At 39.4% G+C, this 17,421-nt stretch overlaps 2 protein-coding genes across 2 annotated transcripts in view; both read right to left on the bottom strand.

Annotated features, from left to right (window-relative positions):
- znhit6 (zinc finger HIT-type containing 6) overlaps positions 1 to 11,068 on the bottom strand; it is a 34,480-nt gene extending 23,412 nt beyond the window's left edge. The window contains exons 1-5 of the mRNA XM_020633704.3: positions 10,901 to 11,068; positions 10,337 to 10,402; positions 7,509 to 7,615; positions 6,657 to 6,742; positions 1,566 to 1,669 (exon numbers count right to left, since the gene is read on the bottom strand). Of these exons, the coding sequence (XP_020489360.3) occupies positions 1,566 to 1,669; positions 6,657 to 6,742; positions 7,509 to 7,615; positions 10,337 to 10,402; positions 10,901 to 11,064 (527 nt within the window). The 5' untranslated portion in view covers positions 11,065 to 11,068. The remainder of the gene's footprint in view (positions 1 to 1,565; positions 1,670 to 6,656; positions 6,743 to 7,508; positions 7,616 to 10,336; positions 10,403 to 10,900) is intronic.
- Positions 11,069 to 13,086: 2,018 nt separating this feature from the next.
- LOC109983837 (collagen alpha-1(XXIV) chain) overlaps positions 13,087 to 17,421 on the bottom strand; it is a 94,062-nt gene continuing 89,727 nt past the window's right edge. The window contains exons 54-60 of the mRNA XM_065955646.1: positions 16,869 to 16,904; positions 16,032 to 16,058; positions 15,181 to 15,246; positions 14,903 to 15,071; positions 14,699 to 14,808; positions 14,308 to 14,526; positions 13,087 to 13,770 (exon numbers count right to left, since the gene is read on the bottom strand). Of these exons, the coding sequence (XP_065811718.1) occupies positions 13,624 to 13,770; positions 14,308 to 14,526; positions 14,699 to 14,808; positions 14,903 to 15,071; positions 15,181 to 15,246; positions 16,032 to 16,058; positions 16,869 to 16,904 (774 nt within the window). The 3' untranslated portion in view covers positions 13,087 to 13,623. The remainder of the gene's footprint in view (positions 13,771 to 14,307; positions 14,527 to 14,698; positions 14,809 to 14,902; positions 15,072 to 15,180; positions 15,247 to 16,031; positions 16,059 to 16,868; positions 16,905 to 17,421) is intronic.

Genomic DNA, 17,421 nt, shown 5'->3' with positions numbered 1-17,421 from the left:
ACGGGACGGCCAGATCCTCCCATTGCTTATAAAAACCGTTTCAGTCAAGGACTAGAGAAAAGTAGAATAACTTACTCACTGCCTATTTGAACGCCACGTTAGCGTTCTTATATCACGGTCATTCTGTGGAAATTTACATGCAATGTGAAGCTCAAGCTAACTTACGTGTGCTAGCATTAGCCTGCTAACACAATTATGCAGGCCAAAGGCCAATTGCAGCTCAAGCCGCTTGCGATTGACTCCTCTTTGTGAACACGAGGTGAGGTTGGAGGTGTGTCGAGGCCTCAGTGTGGCTGAGGCACAGCCAAACAGCAGTCTGTTTTGGTTTTATGCTGGTGCTAAAGGCTGACATCTACTGGCTCAATCTTTAACATCTTCTGTTATTAAGGGCTATTCAGCTACAATGACCACACAAAAAACTGACATGAAACTGTGCCATCATTTCCTAAAAATACACTTTAAAACCATCTCCAATACTATTTTTTGACATTTTTTGGTGCAAAAAGGGATGATAGGACTAGTGATGCACAAGATACATATTTTATGTCCTCAAAGTTCATTTAAAGTTAAAGATGAAAGGCTTATAGTGCTTTTTGTATGATTTCAGAATGTGGTGCACACACAGCCAGTTGTTAGTTACAGATTGGTCCTTTTAATTGGGCTGTATCATAATGACAGAGATGCACTGCAGCTTGTAAAACAGATTTACTCTGCAGCATTGCAAACAATGCCATTGATCTTTTAAATACCTGTACGTATATGTACATGTGTGCTGGTTAGAAGCTACTGATACAACCTGAATGATCTGACATGGGTTCTTTCATTACAGGATTTAACTGTCAAGTCAAATATGTCACAATGGCTGAATCCCATTTAAGGAAATTCCCGATCAATACCCAGTGTGCTAAAGTCAATGACACCTCCAGAGTCTCAGGTGAAATACTGACCATGGGGCTTAAAAGACATCATTGTTAAAGATTTCATCACATACTGCCATAAGATAACCTGACATCCAGCCAGCACTGGATACAGCTGCTGTTAGGGCTTAACAAGAGTGCCATCCTGTGGTTAAGTCAAACATCACTAATCAGAAGCTCATTTTGCTGCAGACTTAGCAGGAGTTAACTCTCAGGAAGCCGTGAAGTGTTTGCTTTGATTGTGACTGAAAGCACCATAAACAGTCTCAGAGTGCTTGGGTAAGACTTAAAGCAGCGTTGCTTTGAAACACAAACACCCCGAGGTGTTGGATAACTACTCCATGTGTTTGTGTGCTATGACACTTCAGCTTGATTTTGGAGGACAAACAAGAAATTAACAAAAGTGATTGCAGTTTGAGATATTTTGTAGTTTCCTAAATTAAAACGGATATTTAAGATACTTATGAAGACCTTAAAACAAGTGATGAGCCTACGTTACTCAAATTCCTCTGCTAAGTTTGCTCCTGTAATATTATTATGGATTACATAACTACTGCTCTTGCTCTATGAAACACTTTTCTTGGTGACCGACAGAAAATATCTTAACTTTAATACATGTGTTGTATTTTTTGTTTTGTTCATCCTTACTTTGCCAGGAAGAAGGTGGAGTTTTCTCTGCTCCTCGTGAAGGTGACGGGGAGGAACCTCAGCGTGATGTTTAACTTCCGGGCGTTAGCTGCCAATCTTTTAGCCTGGGAAAGCAGAAAAGCAAAGGTAGTTCATATCATAAGAGGAGAAAGTACATTATTTAATTTACTTATTAACTCTGAATCAACTGGCAAGAAGTCTGACAGTCAATTCACTGTCTATCTTTAAGTCAAAAAGAGTATATATACACTGGCGTCAGTTTAACAAATGAAAGCTTCCACTTTACTGATAATAAACTAAATACCTCTGACACTTTCCCTTATTTTCTGACATTTTTCAGCCCAACTAGATGATTTGTTAGAAACTAGATCACCCCTCGGAGTTGTATTGCTCACTGGACTCAAGGTTAATTTTTTACATCTAGCCATGTGTTTCCCACAGAATGGCAGTGGACAAAGAGTAAATATATGCATATGGAAACAAAATGAAGGAACACACGGACATGAATATGACACAAAATCAAATAGTAAACATGGGAGATTGTAGCTCAATGGTTTACAGATGGTACATAAACACAGAGAACATCTATCTCTGTGATTGATTACAGAATGTGTGATTGTAATCACACGTTCATCTTCTTCTTTTTGAAAACAGAGAAACAAACAGGCATGAATGTGGTGTAGAAAGAGTCTTTGCATTGGATAGGTCAAAGATAAAAAATCAAACAGATGTGAACAAATCCCATCCAGTCTTCGTTGAGATACTGCGTTCACAAGCATGGGACAGACGAGAAGTCACAGAGATGGTAATCTCTGAAATTTGACCACCACTATCTCTTTGGTCCATCTTTTAGTTCAAGTGGATTTTTGTGCCCTATTTGAAGGAATTCCCGCCAAACATTCCAGGGATATTAGGTCCCCAAAGAATGGCACTTAAACAATAATTGATGATAAAAAATAATCACAAGTTGCAGCCCTATACAGCATAAAGACGACAGTATGTTCTGTATCGCGGTATAGACAAGTATTGTTACATTTAAAGTATAGACCTGGGTCTTTATGAAATTATGAGGTCCACATTCACATAAAGGTTAATAAAAAAAAGAACAGAACAATCCATCAACCAGCAGAACTTTAATAATCAGGATGTTATGAAAAAGCTTCTAATTTTAGCCTTACCCTGATTTATTCGGACCACAGACTGGTTGGCATTTGAGTTGAGTGGAAAAGTCAGCAGGAGGGGGGACATCTTCTCTAAGAACTAAAAGGTCTGAATACCAAACATCTGTTCTGCATCAATAAATCCGGCTGTGCAAGATTCATAAAAAGGATCAAACCAAGAGGGTGACCTGAACTTCTCCTTACTGGACGCATTGAAGTTTGAAAGGACGAGCGCTTCCTTTCTGGCACTTTGCGTTGCTCCCTCAGGACGATCGATTGGCAGGCAACGAGTGACACTAAAGTAGATTTATTAAAAGACAAGGCTACACATGGCTAATAGCTAATTGCTGCACTTGCAGGGTTTAGTTCTGGTGGGAACCCAAACCCCAGAGCTCATGAGCCAAGCCTTTATCTCTCGCTGAGAATAGGCCTCATTATTTTGATTGATCTGTGACCGCTGAAGCATTCGCTGCCTCTGAGAATCCCATAAAAGAACGAGCATCAGTCCAACTAATCACATATCATTAAATGTTGTGTTTTCTAGTAGTGAGAGGACAGGTGAGTGCTGGCAGGGGTACTGACTCTTACATAAATGAAGGTCTGTGGTTTGGAGCAACAGCAGAGAGCCTTACATAACTAAAGCCACAAATTATACATGTGCAGAAAGAAAGGAGAAAAGAGGAAAAACATGAGGATGATGCCGGATTAAAGCTGGACCATGGTTTAGCTGGATTTGTTGGGGCGGCTGACGCTCAGTCGGTCGTCTCTCAACAGGAAGGTTAGGGGTTTGATCCCCAGCTCCTGCAGGAACATGTCGGCTGTGTCCTTGGGCAAGACACTTAACCCTGAATTGCTCCGGCGTATACATGTGTATGAATGGGATTAGTTAGTTCTGATGGTCACTTTACAGCCTCTGTCATCAGGGTGGGAATGTGTGAAGTGAAATGTGTTGTAAAAGTGATTTGAGTAGTCAGAAGACTAGAAAATATGCTATACCAGCTCAAGTCCTTTTACCATTTAGATTTTTTTTAAAGCTGGATGTAAATGTGTTCAAAAATCATATTTAATTTGATCCAATATAACAAGCGATCAGTGACACGTTTCCATTAATACATAGTTTTGCAAAAGAGAGACTGATTATCAAGACCAGTTGGACTGATATGTCTATCTTACTTTATAAAGTTAAACACTTTCCAAATATGTTTTCTTAACCCCCCCCTAAAAACATTTTTTGATTACGACAAATTAACTCAAAACTGAAGTTTATTTTTGTACAAATGAACTCATCATTTATGTTGAAATTCAGCTCTAAACACTGAGAACCGCTCCCTCAAACATATTCTGGTTATATGAAAAGCAGCTGCACTTATGACAATCTATACAAGTAACTGCCTTAATAAAGACGTCAGCTCGATACTCAGTATTTATCACGCCACTAGAAGTGGTTTTTTTGGAAAAATCCTCCACCTTTACTATTACTCACAAACTCGTATATTAGAGACATTTATTATTTTTATTATGACTTCAAAACGCTTTTTAATGTAGGACAGCTGTAGGTCTCTGAAGTGTCTTCAGATGAATGCAGGGAAGATAAAGGTGAGCCTATTGTAAAAACTCAATTCTTAGTATTTGACTTAGTCCTATTAAAAATATCTCATTACTCACATTTTAAGCCACAAAGATGTGCCAGTCCAGAGAAACATCTTACTTCAAGGTTTAACAGACAAAAAGAAAGGCCTGAATTGCTTGTAATTAGAAAAATAAGGAACATTTGTCAATCAAGCAACAATATTTTACTTGTTACATTTCTGGAAATCAGAACTTTATCCTATTTCAAGAAACTAATTAAGTACTGTTTTGCTTGCTTCATTGAAGATGCTCATCTGGTGTTGTCAGGTGAAGGTGGTTTAAAGTAAGTGTAACGAGTGTTCAATGAAGATTCACTGGTTATTATTACATTACAAGAAAGAAAATCAAAAAGGAAAGCACACCAACATTGTATTTTAATTGCCATGTGTGTTGCTATTAAAATACAAATTCTGGTGTGCTGTCCTTTTTGTTTTTCTTGTTTGAATTGTTTTTCTGGATTCATCACCGAGTAGTTTTACGTTGAAAGGGAGTTGAGCGTGTTTTTTTCTACAATTGTTACATTCAGTCAAAAGAGTTAAGTTGACTTTCAGGCTGATTTTGCAATATGTTGGTAAAAGCAAGACTCTGGATCTGAAGTGATTTCTCTTTTACTTAGAAAATATTTCTAAATGAAAAAAATATTTTAAATTCAGGCCTCAGAGTTACTCAGAGCAATCTAAAGCATTCACCTCCCTATAAACATCATGAACTGAATTCACTATATGGAGAAAACTACTTTAAATATTTGACTTCAGGGGCCCCGGTGGCCTAGTGGTTAGTTTGCTCAACCCATGTACAAAGGCTACAGTCCTCAAAGCGGGCAGCCCAGGTTTGAATCCGACATGTGGCTTGTTTCCCACATGTCATTCCCCACTCTCTCTCCGTCTCATTTCCAATTCTATTCACTGCCCCGTCTCCCGATCAATGAATAAAAAGTCCAAAAATAACTCAAAAATTTAAAATGTAAAACAATAATTTGGCTGAAAAAGGAGAATGGTGATCAATACTGGGAAAATGGGATTGCTACCATTATAAAGACTCTTTAATATTTCTGTCTATATGGCTGAATGTCTCTCTGTGCACGCCTATTTTTTCAATTATTTTGATTTCTATGTTCAACATGGAAGATTAAATAAAAATAACATTAGAATAAATATACATGACACTATTTTCTTTTGTTTTCTACATTTACCAGAACAAGTAGAAAGTTGTTTTTTTGCTAACACTCATAGATCGTATGATTTCTCTGATTTAGATGGTCTACCAGCAGCAGCTTGTTGTCCTCTTTCTTCTTCTTAGCCTTTCCTCAAAGTTTGAGAGCGGTTCAGTCAGTAGAAATAGCTCCAAGTTTTGAGATCTAACTATATTAACTTTCCGTTTAGCTTTGATTGGGTGATAAGGCAGACTTTCAGCACTCGAGAGTAAAGTCTTGGCCGTACGTACTCAACAGTTATGAATCTTTTGTCAAAGCCAACACACGAGCAGTCGTTAAAACAATCAGGAGAGAACATCTGTTTTTGCTTCTTAAACATCAAAACATTCACACTAGATTTCATAAACATACATGTAATGTTGTTTTAACAAAACTATTCCTTCACCTAATGATGTGAGGACAGTATGTTCAGACGCTTTTCATCCAAAACAATGTTCAGGGTCATAAATCTTTGGATTCATATCAGAAACTGCTTCTTAAATAGGTTTTACAGGCTAATAAAAAACGATGGTTTTGAATAAAAGGTTGAAAAACAGCTTGAAGAAGTGATCTCAGACTTCAGATCCGACAATACTGACCACGATTGTTATCATCATTATTCCCCTGGAATAAAATAATTCTGTCTGTAGTATACTGCTGCCAGGATTTATGCTTTAATGACAAGTAAACCTTGCCCTTGAAATATTTCACTTCAACAAAGACTATCTTTGACATTTAAGGGGTCAGGAGGAGTTTTTTTCCCTCTTGAAATAGAAAAGTAGGACAGGGAATCTTTGGGTCTCACGATTCGATTCTTCTCAATTCAGAATCGATTCTGGATTCAAAACAATTCTGGATTCATTGACCCATGGATTCAAAGTTTATTTATGAATTAGTACATTCTTCAGTGTCTACTCCAGTCATCTGTGAGACTGGCTGAATTTCTTGTTGCTCCATTTGGCATTCTACTGAGTGAAAGAGCTAGTCTTAGCACTCAGCAGGGAGTGACTGACAAGGTTGATGTCATGTCTTCGCGTACACGTAATTAAAACAAGTATACTCAGGGCTTTAGGCTCATGGGATCACTTAAATTGTGAAGCAAGGACTTACTTTAAAAGTCGATCTCGGGGTCCGGACGAGACCGTCTCTGTTAGCACCGTCAGCAAATCGCCCGGTATCCTCCAGGAACCTGTAGTCTAAAGCACATGTAAAGTTAATGATTAGCATTCATTTAAATATTACCACTCATCAATGGGTTGGTTTGAATATAAGTTCATGACTGATGACGTTACAAATGGGAATTTTTCCATTTAATTTAATGGTGTGTGGACTATTCTTTCTACTTTTGGTTTGAAAATGAGATTTGAGGTTTTTGCCCTGAAAGAAATCTTTAAAAAATTGGATTTGTCCTTAATCAGGGTCTAGACTTTCAAATACCAGTACAGGTTAACAACACTGACTGAGGCCAGCTGTCACTCACAGCTGCAGAACCAATGGGAGACACAGTGATCGCCCCAGGATCACAGGTAGTTCTAAATAACACAAGATGGAACGAACTATAACATCTCCTACGGTTAGCTCAGAATAAACAAGGGAAACTTTTTGTTTCTTTTCACCTTGTTCAACCGAACTCATACTGAACTGCGACCCCAAAAACTGAGGCATGAACCGAGCCGTGACCTCTATGAACTGTTACACCCCAATTAAAAAGGTGCTCGAAACAACAACCTACACACCTTGTTTGGTCGTCTTACATTCACACCAGTACCACATTTAATACTCTGTCCTTTGCTTTGTATCAGCTCGTTTTAAAAAACATGTCTGCTGCCAACTGTGATAAAAACAAAGGCCATGACAGACCAACGGCAGCTTGGTTAGAAGTTCAACAGAATAAGTAAATCTAAAACTATTCCAGCTGTTTTCAGTTGTTCCATCATGTGGAGGAGTGAAGGAGATGCTCACCATTGAGAAGTGCCATCTCATCAAACTGTGAGAGGGTCACAAAGGCAGTTTTATTTCTAACTCCGCTGCATCCTGAATCTTCTTTGTGTTTCTTCACGCACAGTAAGCTGAAAATACAAAAAAAACAAAAAAAACAAACACAAACAGAAATCTGTTAGGTAACCTCGTCGTTCTTTGGAGGAATTTGGTTTGGCGCCATCGCTGCTTGTCCAGACGGTGAACAAAGGTCAGCAACGAGAACATCGAACAAAAGAGAGAAAAAAGACAACAAATTTTATGTGAGGGCTGCTGATCTGCTGAGCTGAGACTGGCAATTATGAAACAAAGGCATACCCCTGACTAAATGAAACAAATAACAAGCGCTGCAGGTGGGAAAACACAGCGAGATTCTTCTCATTACATAAAGAGGTTATTATCATTCCAGAGAGATCTTTCATTTTTATGTGCCAGCAGAAAGAAAGCCAGAGAAGACAAGCTGATGTTCCTACAAATTATATTATTATGGATAGCATCAAACTACAATTGGAGATTTCAATAGCAAGAACTTGTAGCATCCACTTCACTTTTTTACCAAAGTGTTAAACATTACGTCTGACTGCCTTCCTAAAAGTCTTACTAAACACACACACACACATGCACACAAAAGAAGGATTTTAATACAATTATGGGAAGACCCATTTTCAGATTCCTGCTGAGGGACAGGTATTTGGCCGGGGTCAGGCAACGACTGTCTGTAGACTCTATGGAAAAGGAATGCTGAACTGTGCTCAAAAAAACAAACAGGCAACCACGAGAGAGAAAAAAAAAAAGGACCGACGCCCCTTGGTGCCCTTTGATAACTTTTAATGAAATGTTCAGGTATGACCTTCAAAGTGGCATTTAGTAAGTTAAGGTTAAGCTGTAAATGCTTCAGGTTCTGCAGAATTTGAGGAACAGCTCGTGGATGGTTGCCATTGCTTTTGGCCTGTTGTTGCTGGCCATGAATTAAAGCAAAGGTCAGTCAGTATAAATAAAAACATGGCCACGAGTCAATAAATATTACTGCACACAAGGTTAGAGCAGATTTTATAAACAATTATTCAGTTGTTGTGGTTTTTTTTTTTTACAGAATAAGGGGGAGAATATACTCTCTGTTTGTGTTGGGATATCAGACACAGATAATATATACAGTGGATATAAGAAGTCAACACACCCTTGTTAAAATGTCCGTTTTTGTGATCTAGAAAAATTAGACAAAGAAAGATCATTTCAAAACTTTTTTCCATCTTTAGTTTGACCTTTGACATGCGCCATTCCATTAAAAAAAAAGACAGACATTTCTTACGAGGAAAAATAATTGATGAAAATTAAAATAATGTGGTTGCATAAGTGTGCACCGGCAAGTGAGCGAGTAATGTCCAAAATGTTTTTTTAATTTTGCTGAGTGCACTATATAGTCCACTACATATGCATAGTCCACTATAGCCTATAGCAAGTAGGGAATCAGTGAGTGATTTTGGTTTTAAAGAGGACATATTATACCCCTTTTCAAACAGCCCCCTGTGGTCTAAAGGAAGCATCTGTGCTGTGCTTTGGTCAAAATATGAACTTCACATGAATCAAGCACCAGAGAAGGTTTGTGACCCTGTATAAACCAGCTCTCTCAGAACGCTCCGTTTTGGTGTGTGTGTCTCTTTAAATGCAATGAGACCCCCCCGAGTTTTCCCCTGTAGACATCACTCCTTCACTAGCGAGAATGAAAATTGCGGACCTGCTCAACAGTTTTGCTCTAGGCTGGGGGTGGAGTCCATGGGTGGAGATACCAGGGGAGGGGCGGGTTTAAAAAAAAAAAAAAAATTAAAACAGAATCCCACTTGTGATGTCACAAGGAGAACAAATTTGAAACAGAGCATTTTTCTCTTTGTTGTAAGACTTGCGCAGACCACAAACAAAGGACTGGATGGGTTTATTTCACATGTTGTGGGTCAGTAGAAACTCAGGTTACCCAAATAAATGTTCAAAAACACTGTACAAGTGGATTTTTCATAATATGTCCCCTTTAATAATATTTAAACATCCTGTAAGGATCCATAACTGGAAATGAAACAGACAAAATGCCTCTATATGACTTACAAGAGAAAGTAAGACCACTGACAAGAAAATGTACTCAATGCATTTCTCAGTGTGGTAGTCGTTGTCTGCCACATGGTCACAGTCTACTTTTTAAAAACGCTGCATGAGAAGGAAAAAGGTTTAGATTGTTTATTTAAAGAGGACAAATTAAATGTGAGTCGTCCTTAAATTCAGAGACCTTATCATTAACCAGGTGGCACAATAAACATATTTAAGTTTTATTAGATTTGTCAAAGCTTGATACACTCTGTGCCTTCCCTCTTTTATCGATTCTTTGAATCGTTTCCCTTATAGATCACATCGACCCCCGTCTGTGGAATCACCTGCCTCCCTCCATCAGACAAATCAACTCGTTAAATCCATCAAAACTCAAAACTCACCTCTTTTCACTGGCATTTAAAACAAGTTGAAACAGACCTCATATATTGAGCTTAGGTATGTATCTGTATGTATGCATGTTCATGTAGTTATGAGGGTATGTGTTTGTGATATGTATGTATACTACATGTATGTGTGTGTGTGTGTGTATTATGTGTATGTATGTGCATAGGTATAGATACATTTTTTATTTCTTGCTTTACGCATTGCCTGTGAAGCACTTTGCTCAGATGAAGCTGTTTTTAAATGTGCTATACAAATAAACTTGATTTGATTTGATAGATGGTTAGAGACGACTTCAGTTCTCTTTTTATCAGGAGAAAAAAAAAAAATCTCACCTGCAAGAATGGGCCAGACAGGCAGGACATGTGTACTTGGCCTCCTCTGATCCGCAAACTCCACATCTGCAGGACAAGACAGCATGTCAGCATAACCCATCACAAACATGTCAGATTAAATACCACTGAATTAAGGAAAAGGTGAAACACGTGGATTAAAGATGCAAATAGTGCAACTTTGCAAGACACATTTTACATTTCCACAAATAATTTGTGACATTTGTGACAATGAGGTAATCTCTTAGGATGGCAAACTCATAACAAAAGGTGTGTAGAGGGATAAAGGACATGAAGAGGGATGGAAATGAAAGTTTGACACTTTTTTAGGAGGAAGTGTTTGTAGGCTGAAAAACTATCTTGTAACCTTTGTCACTAAGTTTACTAAACTAACATACAAAGCTACCTTGCTTATGTTTTTACCCGCTAATAGATGTTATATCATTATATCTTCAATAAGAGTTAAAAATGGGATCAAGTTAAAATAAATGTGCGCACACATGGACCTGTTAGCCACCTTAAGTTAGCAGTTTAGCTCCTGACTTTCTGCGTGTTATAAACACTCACTTTGAGAGGGAAATCTTCCTCTTAGTCCCTCTCAGCTCTTCTTCCGGAGCTCCGCTTTCCTCTCGGGTCTCTACAGCTGACATTGTGCCTGTTGTCGGTTCTCTTTCGGTGGAGAGCATCGCAGAAGTAGTCGCCAACACGTTGGACAACAAACCGCGCAGCATCAAAACAAACCCCTCTTCCGGTGAGCAGTGGCGACACGTGGGGGTGATTTCCGGTAGAAACTCGACTCACCGGCGCCCCCTTCTGTTTGTGGAGGAAATCTACCACGCTTCCAATGACGACCAAAGTGAACACACTTTGCACTAATTAAAAGTTTAAAATATATCAACACAAACCACATAAAATGCTGATCTTATTTGACTCATTATAAGAGCATGGGCTTTATTTTTGCCTGTCTCATATTGTGCCCACCTGTGACTTGTTTTTAATGAAACCTCAGGTGGCTGTGGGCCACTTCGAGGCTGTTACCTGTACAAAACCTCAGGTGTGTTTGCATGAACTGAAAATGCTACACAGTTTGAATGTTTTTAGCAAAGGTATTAAATCATGGCTGAAGGAGAAACAACGTTGTTCTCACACCTAAACGCACAAGAGCTCGTATATGTTTCTCTCTGTAACTGTGTTTTATCTCTGTTGCATTCATAACTGCGCTGTATTTATAACTGAACTGTTTTTTTTTTTCTAAAAGCCTCCCGTGGACAGGTGTTGCAAATTAGCATTTTGCTATAAACACTAAGAGCAGTGCATCTGGAACTTGTGCATGGTTAAACGTTACAGCACCAATGTTACTGTATGTCCATGTTAAATAAACAAACAAATAAATACATGTCTAGTTGACTTTCTTATAAAGGATGAATTAAAGGTGGTGGGTGTAGCAAGAGGGATTTATAGCAGTGAGCAGAAACAGACTCTTGCTGTCTTTGGGGCAGTGCTAGGAAAGAAAGGCGCAGGCTGCGTGCTCCGAGTCACAAGCACCTGGAACGTTCACTATTATGTATGCAGCCTTTATTGCACTGCATCATGTATTTGTCTCTTCAGGTCAACCTAAAGGGCGTCTTATTACTTCTTCTCTGCTGGAAGGGCAACTTTGGAGGAAATCTTATCACGTTTTTGCCACTAACGGTGAAATCTGGGGTGGTACTTCTCAAAATGTATCACGTTTTCATCAATAAAGGTCCAGTTTTCGATATATATTTTTTTAATATAAGTCTTCTGCAACTTTCCTGGAGGACATCTTATCACATTTTCTCCAGTGGGAGGACACTCCATTGAATTTCTTTCCCCACTAGAGTTCCCCTGGAGGGTATCTTATTACATTTCTCCACATACTGGTGAGGTTACCTCAACAACATTAATACATTTTTTTAAACCAACAATATTGCATGAAAAAAACATCTGAACCATTTTGGGATAAAATGTTCCATTTATTTGTTTGTCAACGTATTCATTATTTACACATCCAGCCTTATCCTCCACAGATTTTATATACTTACACTTTGTTCAAGATAATATAACTTAAGAATATGATGACTGTGTTTTCTGACTCTGGCCTACTATAGCTGCCAGTCCTCCTGACCACCACTCAATGAACGGAAATAACAGTATGAAAAAAAAAAAAAAAAAAAGAAACAGTCACAGGTGTGCAAACACACAAACACACACCTTTCTAACATAAATACTTCTTTAGACTGAGTTGTGGTGGATCAAATATTTCTCTGAGAGTATAACTTACTGTGGTACAGTAATGTGAACAAAAAAAAACAAAAAAAACAAAAAAGGATATAAATAAACAAACAGTATGCTGTCAATATATACACAGGAAATGTAAAAACTCACTGATGACTCATTCTTTGTTGCAGCACCAATGATAGGTTTCCCCTGAAGAACCTACCATATAAAAGGAAGAGCTACAAAAATAGTAGTGTATCAAAAAATGGTTCATAAATTAGAAATGACCGAATCTAAATAAGTACTTATACAACATAACAAATCTTGATGTAACCGGTACATACAACACGAAGGCGGGAAAAAAAAAATCTAACCTGACTTAAGCAGCTATTCTAGAAAGCAATTGAGCAGGTAGAGGTAGAGCACCATCTGTCAAGATGTACAGGTCCGGCTGGGCAGGACCGAAGACAAAAAAAAACATCATGAAATCATTGTAAAATAAAACCTTTGATTGAAAAAAAAAAAAAAAAAAAAAGAAGTCACACATCATCCACATGCTATTGCACTCATAAAAACCTTTAGTTTGACAGTGCTCCTATGAAAAGGCCTGAAATGATCCTTCAGGATAGGCCTCTGCTTAGGATGGTCTGGGTGTGTTTGGGGGGGAGGGGAGGGGGTTGTGAGGGGTGAGAAGGGAGGTGTGTGTTTAGGGGTTTGGATAGGTGGCTTCTTAGTGAGGTCCTCCCCTGTGATCAGGGACATCGGTCCATACACAGCCAACCTAAGCACCGTTTGACAAAACATACTATACACAATCATTGATAAATATTGGTATACACATGTTCTCCTCTGGCCTTCTTGGGCCTGGATGGTTCACAGAGACCCGATCGTTCCACGAAGACCCGCCTTTGATTGGACATTACAGGTCCTGTTTGGAAGAACCACAACAAACTCTGGTGGAGTTCGCTCTTTGGCAGGCAGACATGTCTTGTAACAGCCTTGCATGTTAGTAGTTCATGTATACAGGATGCACGAATGGTGATGTTTTGGTGTCAGAGAAAGCAGACCGGACCGATTTCTAAATGCTGCTGACCGTTGGGCTGTGATGTGGGAAATTCCTGTACGTCTACAATCGGTAGCTGACGACTGTCCTGAGTATGGAAGAAGAAACGTGACTGGTGCCAGCTGCCATCTTGGATCTGAAAAGAGGACGAGTGGAGGACAGACAAAGAAGAATTGTTTTTTTTTTTTTTTGGAGCCAAAACCTGGACGGACACTGCTCTACATTAAATATGACACACTGATCTTGATCTTTTATTTCTTCTAGAATATAAGTCCAGAGCTGGAGGATATGGGATTTATAAGGCCATTATAATAACCATCTAGATAATAATCATCTTAAGGATTACTGACATGACCGGTGATACTGCACTGTTCATTTTTGAATGTTAATTTTGCACCAATTTGTTCTGACTGATGGTTTTCTTGAATGCTTTCATAGACAAATTATAATATATTGGGAAGGGGGGGTTTAGGTCTGATGTAACTTGCCAAATATTGATTTAGTTCCCAAAGAGTAAAAGAGCAGAATGCTAGAACAGGTCTACCAAAGTGTTTTTATTCTATAGAGCATTGGTTCCCAAGCTGGGGTCCAGGCTCCCTAGGGGGGAGAAGCCTGAGATCTTGGAGGGGGGGGGAGAACCATTGCTATAGTGTACCCTTGATTTCCTCGTTACCTTGCACTCATCTTGCAGCACGTGGGGTTCAAGTACTGTGTCTTTCTCAAACATCTGTTTGTTCCAGCCACGAAACCGAAGTGTGCCGTTCTCCTGCAGTCCGGGTCCCGCAGAGCCGTGTGGAGGATCGTTCAGGCAGTGGAGTGTGATGCCGTGGCTGGCCTCGGCACTCAGTAAATGGAGAAACTTCATTTGGACTTTCCCGACACCAAACACCATCTGAAGCAGAGAGCAGGAACAGAAGTGCACTCAGAATAAAGACTTTTGTTTTTTAATAAGAAAAGGACAAGATAGAAGTTTTTTTTTTTTTTTAAAGTACAGGTTTAAAGAGAGCTTCTGATCCAGCCAATCAACACTGTTTTGTTCATTATTTTTACACCTTCAGTGTTACCTTATTAGAAGCCACTGGATGTAAGCACGTCTGCCCTCCTGCAGTAAAGTTGCAGAAGACCTTGAAGGCATCAGAAGTGCAGCCCAAGTTTGGATCAATCCAGAACCAACCTGAGAAACAGAGGGACACAGACAGAGATGAGACGAGTGTTTCATCGAGGTCATATTCCCACTGACTTCAGTATCAGGTAGATGAGACTCTTACCGTCGTTGAGCTTGTGATGACAGTCGAGCAGATCTTTACAGACACGGGCCGGGTTCTCCCGTGAACCCAGAGGCTGTTTGATGCTCTCAATCACGCTGCTCAGGTAACGTAGAGTCTTAAGGACCTCAGTATTTTGGTCAGGTAGGCTCATCTCCGTGTTCTGGAAACTCTGGTTTCAACGTGGACACGCAACAATGTCAAAGTCCAAAATTTGACTTTTTTTTTTTGTCACCATAGTTACCATACCAACAAGTGCAAAACAGAAACCAGTGCCTTACCTCCGTCCTAAAGGCAGGGTTCGAGTCAGAGAGACCGTAGACTGCTGAGTCATCATAAATGTGCCTCTGTGGGATTCAAAATCAACATGGTCAGGATGATAACACAGTCAGTAAACTAAATATTTGAATCCATAGTTTCAATAAAGAACAGTTTATAGAGAAAACTTTAGTAGGATAAGAATACACTTTAATACCAGTAGGATAGCAGTAAAATAATCCTTGCAGCAATAAACCATCACATTCCTGTCTTCAGTAGGGGGGAAGAAAAACAAATTCCCTCTCAGCATAAACACTACAGCTATCACATAATGTGTGTAAACAAAAAAAAAAGAAAGAAAGGGGCATGTGATATAGCTGTTTTTCTGAGTTCTTAGAATTTCTAGAACAGGAGCAGGTTTTCAATGAGAAGAAGAAAGCTTCACTTTATCCATGTGAAGAGGGTTCCTATCACTGTGCCAGAAAAAGGATCATGAACAGAGTCGGCCTCATCACTAAGAAGGAGGATTTGTTGGACGTTTAATGTTACGCAAAAAAAGGCAAACTAAAAGTTCTCCCTCTGGTAATCTCACATCGTGAAGTTCTTTCAGAGAAATGGCTTCGATCATTTGTCTGTTGCACTGAAAAGATAATTGAAGATTTGGTAAGTCAATTAAACTTTTTCACATAAGCACTCCTGAAGCTCCTCCTGGAAATATCAGGAGTTCATCAAGAGTTTTCTACAAGTGTACTGGTTTAAGGAGCGATGAGTAATGTAACTGGGTTAAAAACCTGACGACTAAGATTGATACAAAAATGTATATTCATGTGAATTGTTTTAACTGATTGTGTTGACATGATCAAGAAACACTTACTGTTGGACCTGGAGCACCAGGAGGTCCCTAAAGTGGGAAGAAGACAAATAGACAAAAGAAATGAAAATGTTTCCGGTGACTATTTTTGTTCCATATTCAGGCCCAAAATGTAACCACGCTGACTCACAGAGTTCACAAAAAGTTCAACCACAATGTTTCATACTTCTAACGTAAGGAAATGTTACAACATTTTCATAGTTAGATCTGTCGGGCCGTATCGTACGCTCAGAGTAAAGCGCCTTGGTGTGGAGCACAGGTGTCTTTCCTACAGCTGACGTAATCGTCTAATTCACGCCCAACGCTACTGTTGTGTAAAAAGCAAGCAGACTGGAACAGACTTCAGCACCCATGGGCGTGTTGGTCGGAAAATGAGGGGTGGTCAGGCACACAGGTGGATCGTTCCTATCGAAACTATCTAAAACCAGGTGTTAAAGTCTGTGGTGCAGTTTGTTCCTGCCATGTAGGGAGTGCATTGCAGAGACGGGCATACATAGCAGAGTTCATAACGCTCAAATAATTTGTTTTCCTCGTCTGTTCTCATTTTTATATTCCTTTCAACATGAAGCCGGTCTGGTGGCATCAGAATACGAGGGAAAAGCTCACTGCTACCTCGGAAATGCCCGCTCTGCTTCAGGGAGAATCCTACTGGCCTAATTCACAATACACCCAAAGCACATCCAGGTATAAAACAAGCGACTAAATCCAACCTTTATGAACCCTGTGCCTCACTTAGCGCACCGCAGGATTATCAAAATGTAGTCCGACACAGCCTGAATCACTGACAATACGCTTTGGGACAGTCAAAAGCTGAAAAGAGAAATGTAGGTTCAAACTTACTCTGGGTCCTGGGCTTCCCTCTGGTCCTTGAGGCCCCTACAAGTAAGACATATATAAAAATAAGTGTTAAAACGGCTCCCTGTTGGGAAAAAAAACTAGATTTATGTTTCCCTGTTGTGAATGTCAATAATCCAACACACTTTATGAACACACCTTCACCATCTTGGAACTTAAACTACAGGCAGCATCACATAAACGGTGAAATAACTGAACTATGTTTCATCCCTCTACATTTCAGGGAACAGATGCAGGAATGTGACTGTGTATCCTGCTGTGCACAACCACAGTGGTCACCTACTGCCCCCTTAAGGCTGACTTTTCTACAGTAGCTACCTCTGGCAGCTCGACTCTAACTGGTGGACTTTAACATCATGCATGCTTATATGTGAGCGTGTGGACATATTTTACATCACTGTGAAGCCTGAATGAAAAGGTTATCGTGTACACACTGTGCATGTGCAGGTTTGTTTGAATTGCATTGATTTTGAGCTGATGTCTGATGAATCTTACTACAGTGTGCATTGCAGACTAGAAGCAGGAATGTAGGAGTGAA

The sequence above is a fragment of the Labrus bergylta genome, chromosome 6, assembly GCF_963930695.1.
Source record: "Labrus bergylta chromosome 6, fLabBer1.1, whole genome shotgun sequence".
Taxonomy (NCBI): Eukaryota; Metazoa; Chordata; class Actinopteri; order Labriformes; family Labridae; genus Labrus; species Labrus bergylta.
This window is presented reverse-complemented; position numbering and strand designations above follow the sequence as displayed.